Source organism: Grammomys surdaster, unplaced genomic scaffold (genome assembly GCF_004785775.1).
Source record: "Grammomys surdaster isolate TR1022 unplaced genomic scaffold, NIH_TR_1.0 125818, whole genome shotgun sequence".
NCBI classification, from domain to species: Eukaryota; Metazoa; Chordata; class Mammalia; order Rodentia; family Muridae; genus Grammomys; species Grammomys surdaster.
In genome coordinates, this window is record NW_021620648.1 from 1761514 (window position 1) to 1777097 (window position 15584).

Genomic DNA, 15584 nt, shown 5'->3' on the forward strand with positions numbered 1-15584 from the left:
GTGGCACAGACTTGTAATCCCGATACTTAGAAGGCTGAGGTTCGAGGGTGCCAATCTAAGCTACTTAGCAGGCTGCTGCCTCAACATGCCCCCCACTCTCCCAATGGTGAGCTGGGCAAGCAAGGAAACACGCATGGGGATTCTAGCTGATGTGCGTGAGGAGGGACCACTCAGTAGGCTCATTTACATTTTTAATAGACTTGAAAATTAAAGATCAATCAAAGAGAAATAATACTTTCCTGTGATCTGACTCCCAGTAGCACTAAAGCCATGGTGTGCTTCCTCTCAGAGCCCCTTTGTTGTACTTGTGAGAACAAGTGGAAGTGCTGCTGACTGCATGCTGGACATGGCCTGCCATTCCCGCACTAGTTAACCTTGATTCCAATTGTTAAAGTATTTTCCTTAGCATAGCTCACTGCCTTCTGTAGAAAACGGTTACAGTTAGCACACATGGGAACACGCTCCTCCTGATGGGCTTACAAGGTGACTCCTCTGGGCAGAAAACACTTTGAAATTTTCACTTACTGGAAATCTAGTTTTAATGTTATTTGTGAAGTCACCTGGTAGCCATAAGTAAATGTGAGCTGTATCAGTGAGAGCACTGTGTTTGCTGACATCAGTGGTAACAGAAGCGTCTTGTACGCTCATCTGCCCATTTTGTTAACTCTTTTTGTTTATTTAGACAAGGTCTCACTGTGTAGCTCTGACTAGCCTTGAACTCTTCCAAGTGTTGAGATTAAACACATACATCATGGCCCAGACTGTCTTAATTCTGAGACAGCCTCAGGTTTCCAAGCTGACATGCCTCTATCAGTGCCCCATTATCATGCTATTCTCAGCAGTCACCACTCCTCAAAGTCAAGTCTTCTTCCGTGGCTAGGAGTTTGAACACAGATACAATGTTCCAGTTGTACCTTTCTCTCTAAGTTAGACAGTTACTCTTACTGAAGGAATGTGCAGTCTCAGTTCTTCCTCTGTATTTGCTCTCTATCCAGACTCTGTCATCACCTCCTGTTGCCCTCCAGTCTGAGCTGCCGTGCCCAGGCTGTCCTATGAGCTATTCGCTGAGTTCTATGTTGTTCCGTCAACAATAATTACCTTCTTTGTACCTTCTATCTTTCCCTTCCTACTTAGTACAATGTTTAAGAATATGATGTGAAGGCCTGTGAGAGAAAGCCCTTGTCAGCAGGCCTGATGATCCAAGTTTGAATGCCAGGACCCATCATATGGTGGAAGGAGAAAAGCAGCCTCCCACAAGTATGCTCCCGTGGCCTGGCTCCCCTCCCACTGGCTAAGATAGAAGCATATTTCCCCTCCATATTGCTACTCTCAATAGACAGGAATTAGAACTTACCAATATTTGGCAAAGCATTATAAAATTTAACATTTGATAATTTTTAATGTATTAACCTTATCTGCTATTTTTCTCAATCACTGGCAACTATCAAAAGGTACACACAGTTTTCAAAAATAACAGTACAGAAGGAAACCCCAGTTCCTCTGCTCGTTAACTAAACAACTGAGAACCATCAGCTCAGGGTACACTTCTCTCCAGAGCAGTTTCCCTTTAGTTAAGTTTTTCTTTCTTACCTACAGTAGGCTTTGGTTCTAGTGGATATAATTAACATAACACTAAGCTTCCTAATTCCAGCAGCCCTGGCCCTACATAGTCACTAAGCAAAATACTCAAATTAGAAGAACAAAACAGAAAACAAACAAACAAAAACCATATCCTCAACAAAATGAAAGAACAACAACAAAGCATTTAAACCTGGCTTAAACCCAGACAGCGGGCTCACAGCAGGTCCTAGCAGCAGGCTACCAGAATCAGGACAGGCACACACCCATTTCCTCATGCTTACCCTTTAGAACCTTGCAGTCTACTCAAAGGTCACACACACAGAAACACATCAGTAATATATAATGCAGCACTATGTTTTAACAAACCCACCATATTCAAAAGATCAATTTAAAAAGAAACACTGCGGCCAGGCACCACGCCTTTAGTCCCAGCACTTGGGAGGCAGAGGCAGGCAGATTTCTGAGTTCGAGGCCAGCCTGGTCTACAGAGTGAGTTCCAGGACAGCCAGGGCTATACAGAGAAACCCTGTCTCGAAAAATAAAATAAAAAACAAAACAAAACAAAAAAAACACTGCAGTATAAGGCACATCTCAGAGACTAAACAACAGTTTCACTCAGATTCATTTTGTTGTCTTAGTTCTTGGCAGCCTTTTTTCTCTTAATGGTCTAAAAGTATTCTTTTTTTTTTTTTTTTTTTTTTTTTTGGTTTTTCGAGACAGGGTTTCTCTGTATAGCCCGGGCTGTCCTGGAACTCACTCTGTAGACCAGGCTGGCCTCGAACTCAGAAATCCGCCTGCCTCTGCCTCCCGAGTGCTGGGATTAAAGGCGTGCGCCACCACCACCCGGCCTAAAAGTATTCTTAATAGCCCTCCTGCAAAACAAAATAACAAAAAGCTTCCACTTCATTTGCATGAAATATACAAGTGATTTCTGTAGGAAAATTCCACCATACAACACATATGCATAAATGTAAAAAAAAGCATTTAAGAGCACACATGAAAACCTACACCAAATTATTGTGGTAAAACAATTTAATTTTTACCTCAACCCTTGACATCTACTTCTTTTACATACTACTTTATAGCAAAAGAAACACCACAGTTACGCATTATTTTATAACCAAATGAGACTGTATAACTATCTGCTAATAAACCAAGAGGTATCAATCACCTTGGTGGAGGATTACCAGGTTACATTATATCCAGATGAAAGAGTTTAAGTTAAGATAAACAATTCTAATTTCATTATTAAAATTCCTAATTCAGAATCCGGAGAGATGGCCCATTGGTTAAGAGGACACAATACTGTGGACAAGAGTTTCAATTCCCAGCACCCATGACAGATGGCTTACACTGTCTACCTTCAGCCATAGGAGAATATAATGCTTCTGGCCTTGACAGGCACTTGTACTGAAGTGCATATACCCACATACAGTACATACACTAGTACATAATTAATTTGTTTGAAATTACAAAATTCAAGGCAGATTTCTGCAAGTGGTATATACAGTGAGAGAGTTCTAGGCCAGTCATGGATATGTAGTAAGACCCTGTCTCAAACAAATAAGCAAACAAATATTTAGAAACATTAAGGCATACTTTAAAAATGTGTACCTTTCAAAAAATATTAAAAGTAGGTTGAAATAGTAGGTCCACATCTGAGAAGTATCACTGGAAGAAGGTGTGTATAATGTAAATGCCAACTTATTTGTATACTGTTCACAGAATTTAAGAATCTGTGTGCATGCTCTTTAAAAAAAAAAAGCCTTATTCTTTTTGAGATTGTACTATGGTGTCATTTTGCCTTTCCTGTCCTTGCTCTCTTTCAAATTCAAAGTCTCTTTTTTCATTAATAGCCTTTATATGCCTACATGTATGTGAATATTGTCTTAGGGTTTCTATTGCTGTGATAAAACACCCTGACCAAGGAACACTTCCAGGTGACAGTCCATCCCAACAAAGCAGGACCTCACACAGGGAGGGGTCCTGGAGGCAGGAGCTGTTGCAGGCATGGAGGGATACCTTGCTCACCCTGCTTTCTTATAGACAGACTCCAGGACCATCAGCCTAGGGGATGGCACCGCCTGCAGTGGACTGGGTCTTCCCTCATCAACACTAATTACACAATTGCTCTGCAGGCTTGTCTGTAGCCGGATCTTATGGAGGCCTTTTCTTAACTGAAAAGAAAGGTTCCCTCTTCTCTGATGATTTTAGTTTGTGTCCAGTTGACACAACTGACCCCTTGTTAATGTGACACAAAAACAGATCACTGTTAAACCACCTCTCCTTTCGCATCCCTAAGATCTCACATAAAAATATAAATAATCTTTATAAAGTCAAACACATTAAAAATTCAGTCCTGAAAACACATCCGGTCTCTTTAAAAATCCAGTCTCTTTTAAAAGTTCTAAATCTCTTAACTCTGGGTTCCTGTAAAAAAAAAAAAAATTAAGTTAAATAATTCCGTATAAAAATTAAGTTAAATAATTCCGTATTTTAAGAGGGAAGAACTAGGGCATAGTAAAAATCAGATGAAAGGGAAACTGAATCCCAGCAATGTAAGTAACTCAGTGTCCAGCGTCTGGAATCCACTCGTGATTTTCTGAGCTCCTCCAAAGGCTCTGCCCTCTGCAGGACACACAGCTTGTCTCCTAAGCTTAGGCAGGCTCCACATCACTGTTGTCCTCGGCGATCCTCTATCTCATGGTACTGACAGCTCCAAAATGTTGGGCTGCATTTTCACCAATAGCCTCTCACAGGCTCTCTTCATGGTGGCAAGGCTCAACTTCTCTGCATGACCCCTTCAATCCCGGGCCTTCAACTGCCACTGCGGCTGTACTGTCCCAATGCCAGGCCTCAGCTGCTCTCTATGCCCATTCATGCCTTCAAAACCAGCAACATCTGGGTGATTCTTACACCGTCCCAAGTCCAGCTGCCAGTGTGAGGTGCAACTGTGGCTGCCTCTGGAACACAGCTTGTGAGTGCTCTCAGGTATCACTTCCCAGAAGACGTCACCTCCATGATGCTGCTCTCTTCTTAATCACAGCTGAGTCTTCAGCCCCAGTTGACTCAGCATCCATGTCCCAGTAAAGCAAAGCAAAGGCTTCCCTCTAGTGGTTCTGGTCTCTTGTTAACCACAGCTGATTCTTTGTCATGGGCAGCTCTGCTTATACACTGAAGGCCTAAAATCAGCCACAGGCCTAAAATCAGCAATAGGCCTGACATACATGCCTGTTAGCACCAAATCTTGGGTCTATGTGGAAAAACACTGAAACAGATGGCTAGAAGCTATTGTAAACAAGCAGCTTTGGTGGAAAATTGCCAGGCTGAATACATAGACCTTGTAGATAGGTAGCCTTGGTGGATAGTACCAACTTAGATAAGGACAAGTGAATCATAGGCAGAGTCATAGTGATCTGTCCCCTGAACCTTCACCCAGCTGACACTGTGTTCTGGAAGATATCTGTACTCCCCATTGAACACCTACGCTCCTGCGTCATCCCCTTCCCTACATCCTGCCTTTCTGTGTATATAACCCCTGTGTGGAAAAAGTAAAAAATACGGTTTGATCAGCCTATAGACAAGCCGTGTTCCTTGTGTTCACCTGTTTCTCCCATCTTCTCTTTCAGGTGATCTTCCTGGACCCGTTTAATGCCCTGCTGGACAGGACAATTCTTCGTCTCCAGTTGACCAGAGAATCTTCACACAAATGTCCCTGCAGAGCCTCTCCTTCCTCTGAAACGTCACAGGCAGGCCTCCATCTGCACTGCTCTCAACAGCCTCATCTTCCAACTTCCCACAGAACCTCTCACTGAGCGTTCAACACTCAACGGGCTTTTCTAGCCCAAGGTTCCAAAGTCCTTCCACAATCCTTCCAAAGACAACATGGTCAAGTTTGCCACAGCAGTACCCCACTATCCTGGTACCAACTTGTTCGGATTTCTATTGCTGTGATAAAACACCTTGACCAAGGCAATCTGGTAAGGAGTCAGATCAAGAAATTTCCAATATAGGGATATATATATATATATATATTCATAAATATGCTACACACACACACACACACACACACACACACACACACACACACGCACACACACACACACACGCACACACACTCCCCCTCTCAGTGTCCTTAGTTGTCTGCAGGGTGGAGGCCTCACAGGCTTGTTTCCTGTCCACTTCAGCATGCCTAGCATGTTCAGTTCATGTTCAGATAATCTTGCTGGATTTTATACACGTAGCTCCCAACGTTATAAAGAGACACAAGCTCACAGCAAACTCTCAAGTCTTTCTGCCCCGTCTTTGGCACTGTGCTCTGAGCCTTAGGTGTAGGGAGCTGTGAGCATATTCATAATGGGAAAAATAGGGCATCTAAGTGAATCTGAGTGAAATCCTAGCATGGACACTCACTGGGCTTCCCACAAAGATCTGGCACTGTGAACATCATACTGTCCTTGAAAAATCCTCACAGGATGGAGGACTGAACATTGCTCAGTACACACAGGCACCAGGCACACTCGAAATCTCACTTTATACTAAAACTGGGCTTTCAAACATCAGTTTTCAGAATTGTAGAGCTAAGTAACTGATCTCAAACTAGGTACACATGCCTACCATGAAGGGCTGATGTTCTCCCTTCACATACCATAATACTCAGAAATATATTACAAGGTATAAACTAAGGCATATTTTTATATTTAGTACTTCTAAAACTATAATTGTGTCATGCTGGCAAAAATTTTGAAAACAAACTAGGGTTAAGAGATTAGTAATAGCCAGACATGGTGGCAAATCCTCTAATCCCAGCAGCTGGGAGGCAGACCCAGAGCCAGTCAAGAAAGTAATAGCCAGGACTCCACACAGAGAAACAAACAAACAAACAAACAAACAAATAGTAATGGTTGACAATTGTCTGTATTCTATGCATAATCTTCCAAGGAATAAGTATTAAATTATACCACCCTAGATTTCCAGCCTCTGAAATGATATTTTTAACATGTTAAATATTTGACACTGAAAGGTGTATTAACCTCATCAATTTACATTATATGAACAGTCTGATAGTTGGTAAATCTTAAAGTAATGGCTTTTGGGCACTCACAAACTGGCCAAAGTGCAGAGAACAAGAGCCTGCGATGACTGATTCTAACTGGGATATCTGTATCACATCCTCTACTCCCAGGGCTCAGGGATCATTACAGAAGAGGGGCACAAATACTCTAAGAGCCACAGGGTGAGGGATGCCTGCAGGGCAGGGCAGTCACACCTCCAGACACAGCAGGGCAGCTGAGCATATGACCGCAGTGACTGTGACGGCATACAGAGGCCTCATGCAGTCTCAAGCAAGGCCAACTCTCATCATGGAAATGGGAGGTAAGCGTCAAGTCCCACCTCCAGCTGAGCAGCTGCTGGCAACTGATAGTTATTGGGAGATGAAGAGCCAGTTGTTGCTGTTTTAAAGAATGCTGATTCCAATCATGAAGAGATGACTCACTGGCTAAGAGCATTTCCTGCTGTTTCAGAGGACTTGGTTTTGATTCCCAGCATCCACATGGTAGCTCATAGTTGTCTCTACCTCCGTTTCCAGAGCATCCGATGGCCTTTTCTGGCTACTCTGGACACTAAGCATGTATGTACTAGACGTGTCATTAATATAAGTAAACTATCCTATGTTAAAAAAAATTAAAAAGAATGTTGTCCCTGATAAGCTGACTACACTATGGTGGAATGCCACGTCTAAGAACATATGACACAACAGACAGGCACTGCCACGCAAATCAAATGCACACCCACAATCACTTTAATCCCATAAAGGGGTGTGAGTGCACAGGCATCTCAACTGAAAATACTGGGCATTTACAACAATAAACCATGAACTACAGAATTTTGGTTCAAAATACAGACGAAAAGTCTGGAAAAAACAAAACAAAACAAAACAAATCCGTTCTCCTTTCCTCCTTGTTCCCTTGCTCTCTGAGGGAACTCCTCCTCGAAGTCTGCTCCTTCTGTAATTCCTGAGACTGCATGTCATTCATTCTGACAAAGGCAAGTCTATTCTTCAAGACCCACTCAAATCCACAGTGTAATGGAAAACTTCCAAACAGTCCCTGGGTTACAGTGCCTGGCCACGCGTGGTGCTGCTAACAGCACGAGGAATGATCTTCTCATGGCACTCACTTAAAGTGTAACTTATTTGTTCACCTCCAGGGTTGGAAATATCTTTGCACTTGTAGTCCTTACCATATGAACCCTATACTAAGACAACAACTGATAAGTATTTGTAGAATCAAGTTGAACGTATTATTGAGAAGTTAAAAAAAAAGGACAGCCAGAAGAATGACAGACTTTAAGAAGCATTTTTAAATATGTCTGAATCAGAACAAACACCATATATTTAAATTATGCCGCATGGATCATAGTAACTCGACAGGAAGTGGTGCGTATACAGGCTCGTTAGACCCTCCAGTACCGTCCTTCTGTGGCTGCGGTTGACACACTCTAAGAACCGCATCCAGGGCAGTTGCTTCTAAACCTCTTTTATTCCCCAACCCCCCAAGTTAAGGACTGAGCCCCAGGCCCAACACTCATTATCACTGAGCTAAATCCCTAATCCCACTCTTAAATTCTTAAAAAGTCAACAAATAGCTTGAATAGACTACCTACTCTGTCAGCTATTCTTCACCACTAGAAAACAGAAAAACACAAACAAAAAACTATAACAAATCAATATATAGACACTAGTAAACAAGATGCCAAATTAAGTGATGCAAACTAAAATAATAACAATAACAATAGAAAGAAAAGAAAGGAAGAAAGGAAGGAAGGAAGAAAGGAAGGAAGGAAGGAAGGAAGGGTGAGAGGGAAGGTCGTTCTGGTGGTATAGCCCAGAGGCAGAGTCCTTTTCTTTAGCATGTGCAAGGCCCTACGTCCCATCTCTATCTCAGCCAAAAGAAACAGACAAAGAAAGATGGTTACTGTCAATAAATAAAAGAAAGAATTGATCTAAAAAGTTTCTCTGGGATTTTAATTATGATCAAGTACATAGACATGTACTACAGATACACAGAAGTATAAACAATACTTACCCTTACTAACATGGATGAATCTGTATTTTATTCATTTTTCTCATTGAAAAGAACAAAAACAAAAAAAAACAAAAACAAAAAACAGAGCCACTGGTCAAGATACATGTGTGGAGACGTAAGTCAGCTAAGCACTGGCTCTGCATGCTATTAACAATCCCAGGTTATGAAGAGGGCTCACGCTCATACCAAAACCCTGTATATGAAATTAACAAGTACAATTATCTCTAATAAAATAAAGAGCTGATGTAATTATTTTAAGCCATGAAAATGAAACCTCTGTTCTTTAAGAAATGAGAACTACTTTTTTATTAAAACCAGTGCCCAAGGCTGCGAGTTCTCAGTGACTGAAGGCAATGGGCTTGGCTCAGCTCTGTGGATGGAAAGAAACTTTTCATTCTGCCCAATATCTATAAACAGTCCCAGCACTTGCTCAGCAAATGGAAGCCTGTGCTCCACCCAGCATCAAAGGAACAAAGGGAATTAGGCCCGGGCTAGAAGATGGCTCAGTGTGCTGAGTGCTTGTGCTAAGTGCTTGCGGCACAGACACAAGGAGATGGACCGACCCACACAAGAGCCAGACGTAGGCCTGCACCCTCACAGTTGGCTCTCCAGGGGCTCTCTGTCAGCTAGTTTAACCCACATGGCAAGTTCCTGGTGCACACATACGCACGCACGCACGCACGCACGCACGCACGCACGCACGCACGCACGTGTGTAATAGTAAGTTCAGTTCTATTTGCTATATATATTAATTACTAAATTATGAAATGGCATGACTTCAAGAACAATTTTCAAAATTAAGACAAAATTCATTTTCTAAATATTACTTCTAAATACTTTTACTGATTACTTAATAATTACTAAATTAGTTTTAAAAAAAGTAATTGCTTTTCCAGAAATTTTACAGCTGTCACTATATTAACCTTAAAAAATATGTAATCAAATTTGGTTTTTCTTTTCTTTGAGATACAACTCTCACTATAGGACAGGCTGGCCTCAAACCCTTGGCAATTCTACTGTCTCAGCCGAGTGCTGGATTAGAGGCAGGAACGACCTCATACTTCACTCTATAATGACCCCCTTCTCCCTTTAAGAGACAGGGTTTCACTATGCAGCTGTGGTTGGCCTGGATCTTGCTATGTAGACCAGGTTGGCATCAAAGGCAGAGATTTGCCTGTTTCTGCTTCCTGAATGCTGGGATTAAGTTGTACCAGTATGCCCAGATTAAAACCAGGTTCTTAATTGATTAAAATTCCTTACTAGCTTTATGCAATAGAGTCCTTCTGATCACTGATACAGACCTTTTAGCTGAAGTATGCCTCTTGTTCCATGTAAGTATAACTCTCAATATAAAAGACTTTCCATTAAAAGTTACTGGTTTCAGAAAACGAAATGCTATAAACTATACACGACAGAAATTTAAATATGAAAGCACTCTAAAACAAAGTACACTTTTGTATAACCAATAAAACAGCCATTTACTTTTTACAAGACTGCCACAGACACATGAAGTTCTGCCCAGGTTTTCTCACTGGATCTGCATGCTGACTGGATGCACTGACTGGAGAAGGCTGAGAACTGCCAGGTTGGCCCTGCACTTGTACAGCTGGTGAAGGTGGCATAGGAGTGTTCTGTGGAAAAGCACAAACAGAGGTTGTGACATGACACTGGAGAACAGCACTCTATACTCTATAAGGTCATTAATGACAGGTACACATTTTTAACAGAAGACTTCTACAGTTTGTAATTACAGTTTCAAGTTAATGATTAGATTTAAAAAGATTTTTATTAAAAAGTTAAGAAGTATGCTCCTTTTAAAATATGTAACCACAGAAACAACATTACTCATTGTGTTATCTCGTGGCATTTGTGTGGGCCTGGTTCTAGACGCCCCATGGATGTCACGATCTGTGTGCATTTATATAAATGGCAAGTGACTTGTCTCCAAGTATGCATGACTTCTTGTATATAACAACTCAAACACTGCAAATGCATAGAAACACAGACAGCTGCTGCATCGCACTGTCCAATTCGTGCTCAGTAACCAACATTGGTTTTCTCCTGTTTTTTATTCAAGTTATACATTTATGGACATGGAACTGGCAGACATGGACAACAGACTATATTATTCAAATTAAGAATTTTAGTAAGAAGCAACTCAATTATAGTTTGAAATGAAAACAAACCCATATGATTTACTTGCTCCTTCAAGAACAGATCAGCTGCAGATTACTGCTCTGAATAACTCTTTCCCTTAGATTTCATCAGCGATACAACACGCATCATCACAAGCCTCAGGTCAGTCAGTAATGATGAACACAACCATGTGAGGAGAATATCAGAAATAGTCAATAATATGGAGTAACGTGTCTACCACCTTAATCTTTGAGGACATTGATATTATGTAAATGATCATATATTATAGTTTGCCTTAGGGATCCAAGCAAGAGCTTTCCCCATGCTAGGCAAGGTCTTGTAACGATGCTCAGGCTGGCTGGCCCTCAACTGCCATGTAGCCCAGGATAGCTTGGAACACAATCATGCTGACAGCACCTCTCAGACCACCATGCCTGGCATAGTTACAGCTTTGATGGTAACAGTAGCATAAAGTAGACATACAGTCTTTTAAATATAACCTCTGTTTTGTTCTATATCATATGCCTTTTACTTTTAAAAACACTAAAAATCCTTAAAATTTTTAGGTCATACATTTTCTTGAAATACCTGAAAAGAAAACATGTTAAATTTCTTACAAAAGTCAAGAACTGTTTAAAAATTTGGTAAGATGGAGAATGTATTTGTTCACTTCTTGGTGACATCAGCACAGAATGGGAAGTACTAAAACCACAATTCTTCTAAGCTAAACCAAAAACATATGAAGCTATCTAATGGTAAACAAAAACAAAACAAAACAAAACAACAAAAAAAAAAAAACCAGAGACAAGAAGTCCTGAGTTGCGTCCTGGAGCTGAGGCTGAAGCTCACTGGCAGAGTGCCTGCTTGGCATGCACAGTCCTGGTGCTGACATCACACAGGAAGCCAGGGGTGGCAGTGTGCTACCCTGGAAGGCTAGGGCTCTAACCCAGGGTGTTTCTCAGGCTAGCAGTACTCTATCTACCGTTGAGATTACATGCCTTTAACCCTAGCACTTGGGAGCAGAGCCAGCTGATCAGAAATTCAAGATCATCTTTAGCTCTGAGTTGGAGGCCAGTGTGGGATACAGAAAAGCTTGTCCTTAAAGACAAGAAAGAGAAAGGAACAAGCAGAAATGCTGTGTTCTAAGCTCAAGAGGCTCACTCTGGAATGTAGCTCAGGCTACTTCTGTAACGAGTTATCGTCTCAGAAACGTGAGAGTGAGTGGCATAGACACGCTGGTGTCACAGAAAGGGACTTTCCAGCTCAACACATCAGGATAGGACAGCAACTCTTCAGTATGCTTTTTAAACAAAAATTCACCAACTGTGTGCATGTGTGTGTGCGCGGTGCGTGTAAGGCAGTGGACGACTTCGGGAGTCAGCTCTCTTTTACCACCATGGGTTTCAGAAATGGTACTGTGTGCTGAGCCACCTTGCCAGTCCTTAACCTTAATGTGCCCTTCTCAACAGGCTGTGTGACCTGGGCAGCCTCATTGCTTTCCTTGGTTTTGGTTTTCTCCTTTTGTAAGTACAGGAAATCCAACCTGACTGATGAAGTGAAACCATACACGAGGCGCCTAGAGTCTCATTCCATTATAAATGTTACTATTACCATTATAATAGAAAAATCCAGAAGGAAAACATAGTTTTTGAGCTGAGGGGTAGGATGAACCTCTATATGTTTCTCAATGGGTTAACAGCACAGGGTCAAATGGCTTCATTAAAACAAGAGCTCTAAATAGGAAATTGTGAATTCAATAATTGAAAGGTAAGAAAACCTTGCCAAGTACAAATCTCAAGAGAGAAATTACAATATACTAAAATTTTACTTAGAGGAAGCACCTGATGAGGTCAATGAGTTTTCCTGATTTGGCCATGACTGCCATTTAAATTGTGAGCTTTACTGACTGTCCAGGGTGTGTATAAAGGCTTACTTGACTTTAACAAATGCCAAGACTTTTATCTTTTTGATGATTCTGAAAGTTCTACTGGGTCACCAAGAACTGAGTAACAATGATCATGTGACATTTTAATCCCAAATGTTAATGGAAAGGATGACTGAAGTAAGTCTAAGCTGTGAATTAAGAATGAATAAAAAACATATTAATCAAATGCAGTGTGAACGTTTCAGGATCCTAATTCAAACAAACTTAAGCAAAACACATTCTCTCTCTAAAAAGAAAATTGGGGAAACCTGGACTATAAAACTGGCTTGAGGGAGCGTGCAGAAACCACTGCCCCCTGTCAAGCACGATTTGATATTAGAGTTTCATATATCCATTTAAAAGAAATAAAACTCAAATAAGAAGAAATGTTTATTTTGAAGGGAGGGGCAGGTAGAAAGGAACAGAAGAATCCAAAATAGCAAAACATGACTGTAGCTGAATGTAGCTGGCTCTGTCTTTGCAGAAATACACACACACACACACACACACACACACACACACACACACAGAGTAAATTAATGTTTTAAGAATTAGGTCTTAGGAGTTGGAGAGATGCTCTTCCAGAAGACCAGGTTCAATCTCTAGCACCCACAAGAAAGCTCACAACCATTCTATCTGCAGTTCCAGGAGATCCAATGTCCTCTTACAGCTTCCACGGGCACCAGGCAGGACCATGGTACATAGATACACATGCAGGCAAAACTCTCACTCTCAAAAAATAGATAATAGTAATACTAATACTAAAAGGGCTTTTGCACAAGAACGCGGGACTGGTTTCCTCTCATTTCCAGTAAACATGAACGACTAACCACAGCCAGGACTCAGACGCAGATGCAAGAAGGTTCAGTTTGCTCTGGTTAGCTCTGGAGGAATATTGTGTTAACATTCATTCCTGAGACAAACTAGGGTTTTTTTTTTTCAAATTATGCTTTTTAAAATCAATGTGGAAAAAGCTTAGCTTGAACAACCAAGTAGCAAAATTAATACAACACGAGGAATGTAAAAAACATTGTAATTTGCTTCATAATATAAAATTAACAAAGATGTTCATGAATATGGCAGCTTTATTTCTAGAAATAATACCTTTCACTTTATTAGACTATAATTTTGCTTCCTTTATTGTCTGCTCAAGAGCAAACTATGGCTAACAACAGTAGATACCACTGGTAATACTTTGATATGACATTCTTAAATCCCTTCCTAATATTAGTATTAAAGCCCTTTGCGTAAGACTAACACTGAAACGTTTAATCTATGTTATGATGGAGGTGAGCAGGTTGGCAAGAACTGAACGCGTGACAACTGAACTCTAGTGACTGCTGAGGCACACACACTCGCGTGCATGCATGCGTGCAACATATGTGTATATATAAGATACATAAAAAGGAAATGTATTTTGTGTTTCTATTTGGTTCCTCAGGGTATCTCATACATTCTTAAAATACTTCAAAATTAAAGAAAAGAAAACATGAAGTCTGTAAGCGTCTGGTCTTAGGCACCTTAGATGGGGGTGGGGGTTGGGGGGGAGCTTCAGCTCCTACTAAACTTTTTACTCTTATTAGGTATAAGTATGTATAATATCTATCAGCCCTGTTTTGTAAGAACATGTAGGCATACAACAAAAAGAAAGTTTAGGCCTCCTAGTAGTGCCTTTCTTAGTCACGGCAAATCTACACTACAAATCTGAACAAGAGTTTAACACAAACAAACATGGAATGACATCCTGTGGCTCACTGAAATGATTTTCTACAATAACACTAAATGTGCTGTCCTAAAGGCTAAAGCTTCCCCTTTTAATGGGATGAGGTAACTTCTCGAACTCCTCTGAGGAAGCAACAAATTGAGCCTGATAGATTAGATTTATAAACCCCATCCCTCAGGAACTTAGGCAACAGGGTTTTGAGTTTGAGGCCAGCTAAGGCTATACAGTAAGATACTGTCTCAGAAACCAAACCAAACCAAACCAAACCAAACCAAACCAAACCAAACCAAACCAAACCAAACCAAACCAAACCAAACCAGGAAGGGGCCAAAACAGTAAACAAGTAAAAAACACTGCACTCACTCTACCACATTAAAAATGTGGCCTATGAGAATAGGAAACTAGGACCACATACACATGAGAAAGACACAAAATATGTGAAAGGCACAAAATAAGTAAACTATTTTTATCTAAACCAATTTAACAAGTTACTGAAAGCGGAGCACAGTGGCACACACTTCCCTGTAGGAGGGAGAAGCAAGGCAGCTACCTACGAGTTCAAAGCCAGCTTGGTCTAGATAGTGAGTTCTGGGCCAGTCAGGGCTACATAGTGAGACCTTTGTCTTAAAAAAATAAAAACAAAACAAACAAACAAAATACAATCTATCAGATCATGGGATTAACAGATATAGAATGAACATACAACATGTTTTTGCATGATGCTGAAAAAAAAACCCAATATTTATTTTTAAGTTTCTAATCTTTAGGTCATTTTTATTTGTCAATTCGTTAATGTGGGCTTGTTTGTTTGCTTTTAACAGACATCAGTTCATGGAAAATGCAGAGGATAGGCCATCTGGAAATAATACTCTAGAAGCTGCATTTGGAACTTGAAAATACTACAGATCTTAAAAGAGGAGCTATAAATAAAGAACTCTGCCTTGAGGCAGGTACAAGTTTAAAAATTCTCCCTACATTTCCAGTTAAATATCATGTGTAAATAATCAAAGAAAAAATAAAAAAATGCTATTAAAAACACTCTATCTTGGACCCTGCAGACTACCACCCAAAGAGTGAACAAAGTGGCATCAAACCAAGGCCTCTAAATGCAACTAGCGCTGCAAATGGAGGT

The 15584-nt window shown here is 40.7% G+C and overlaps 1 protein-coding gene across 1 annotated transcript in view; it reads right to left on the minus strand.

Annotated features, from left to right (window-relative positions):
- Positions 1–15584, minus strand: part of Arid2 (AT-rich interaction domain 2) — a 124693-nt gene that overhangs the window by 17987 nt on the left and 91122 nt on the right. Inside the window, exon 16 of the mRNA XM_028789329.1 lies at positions 10152–10300. Coding sequence (XP_028645162.1) covers positions 10152–10300 — 149 coding nt within the window. The remainder of the gene's footprint in view (positions 1–10151; positions 10301–15584) is intronic.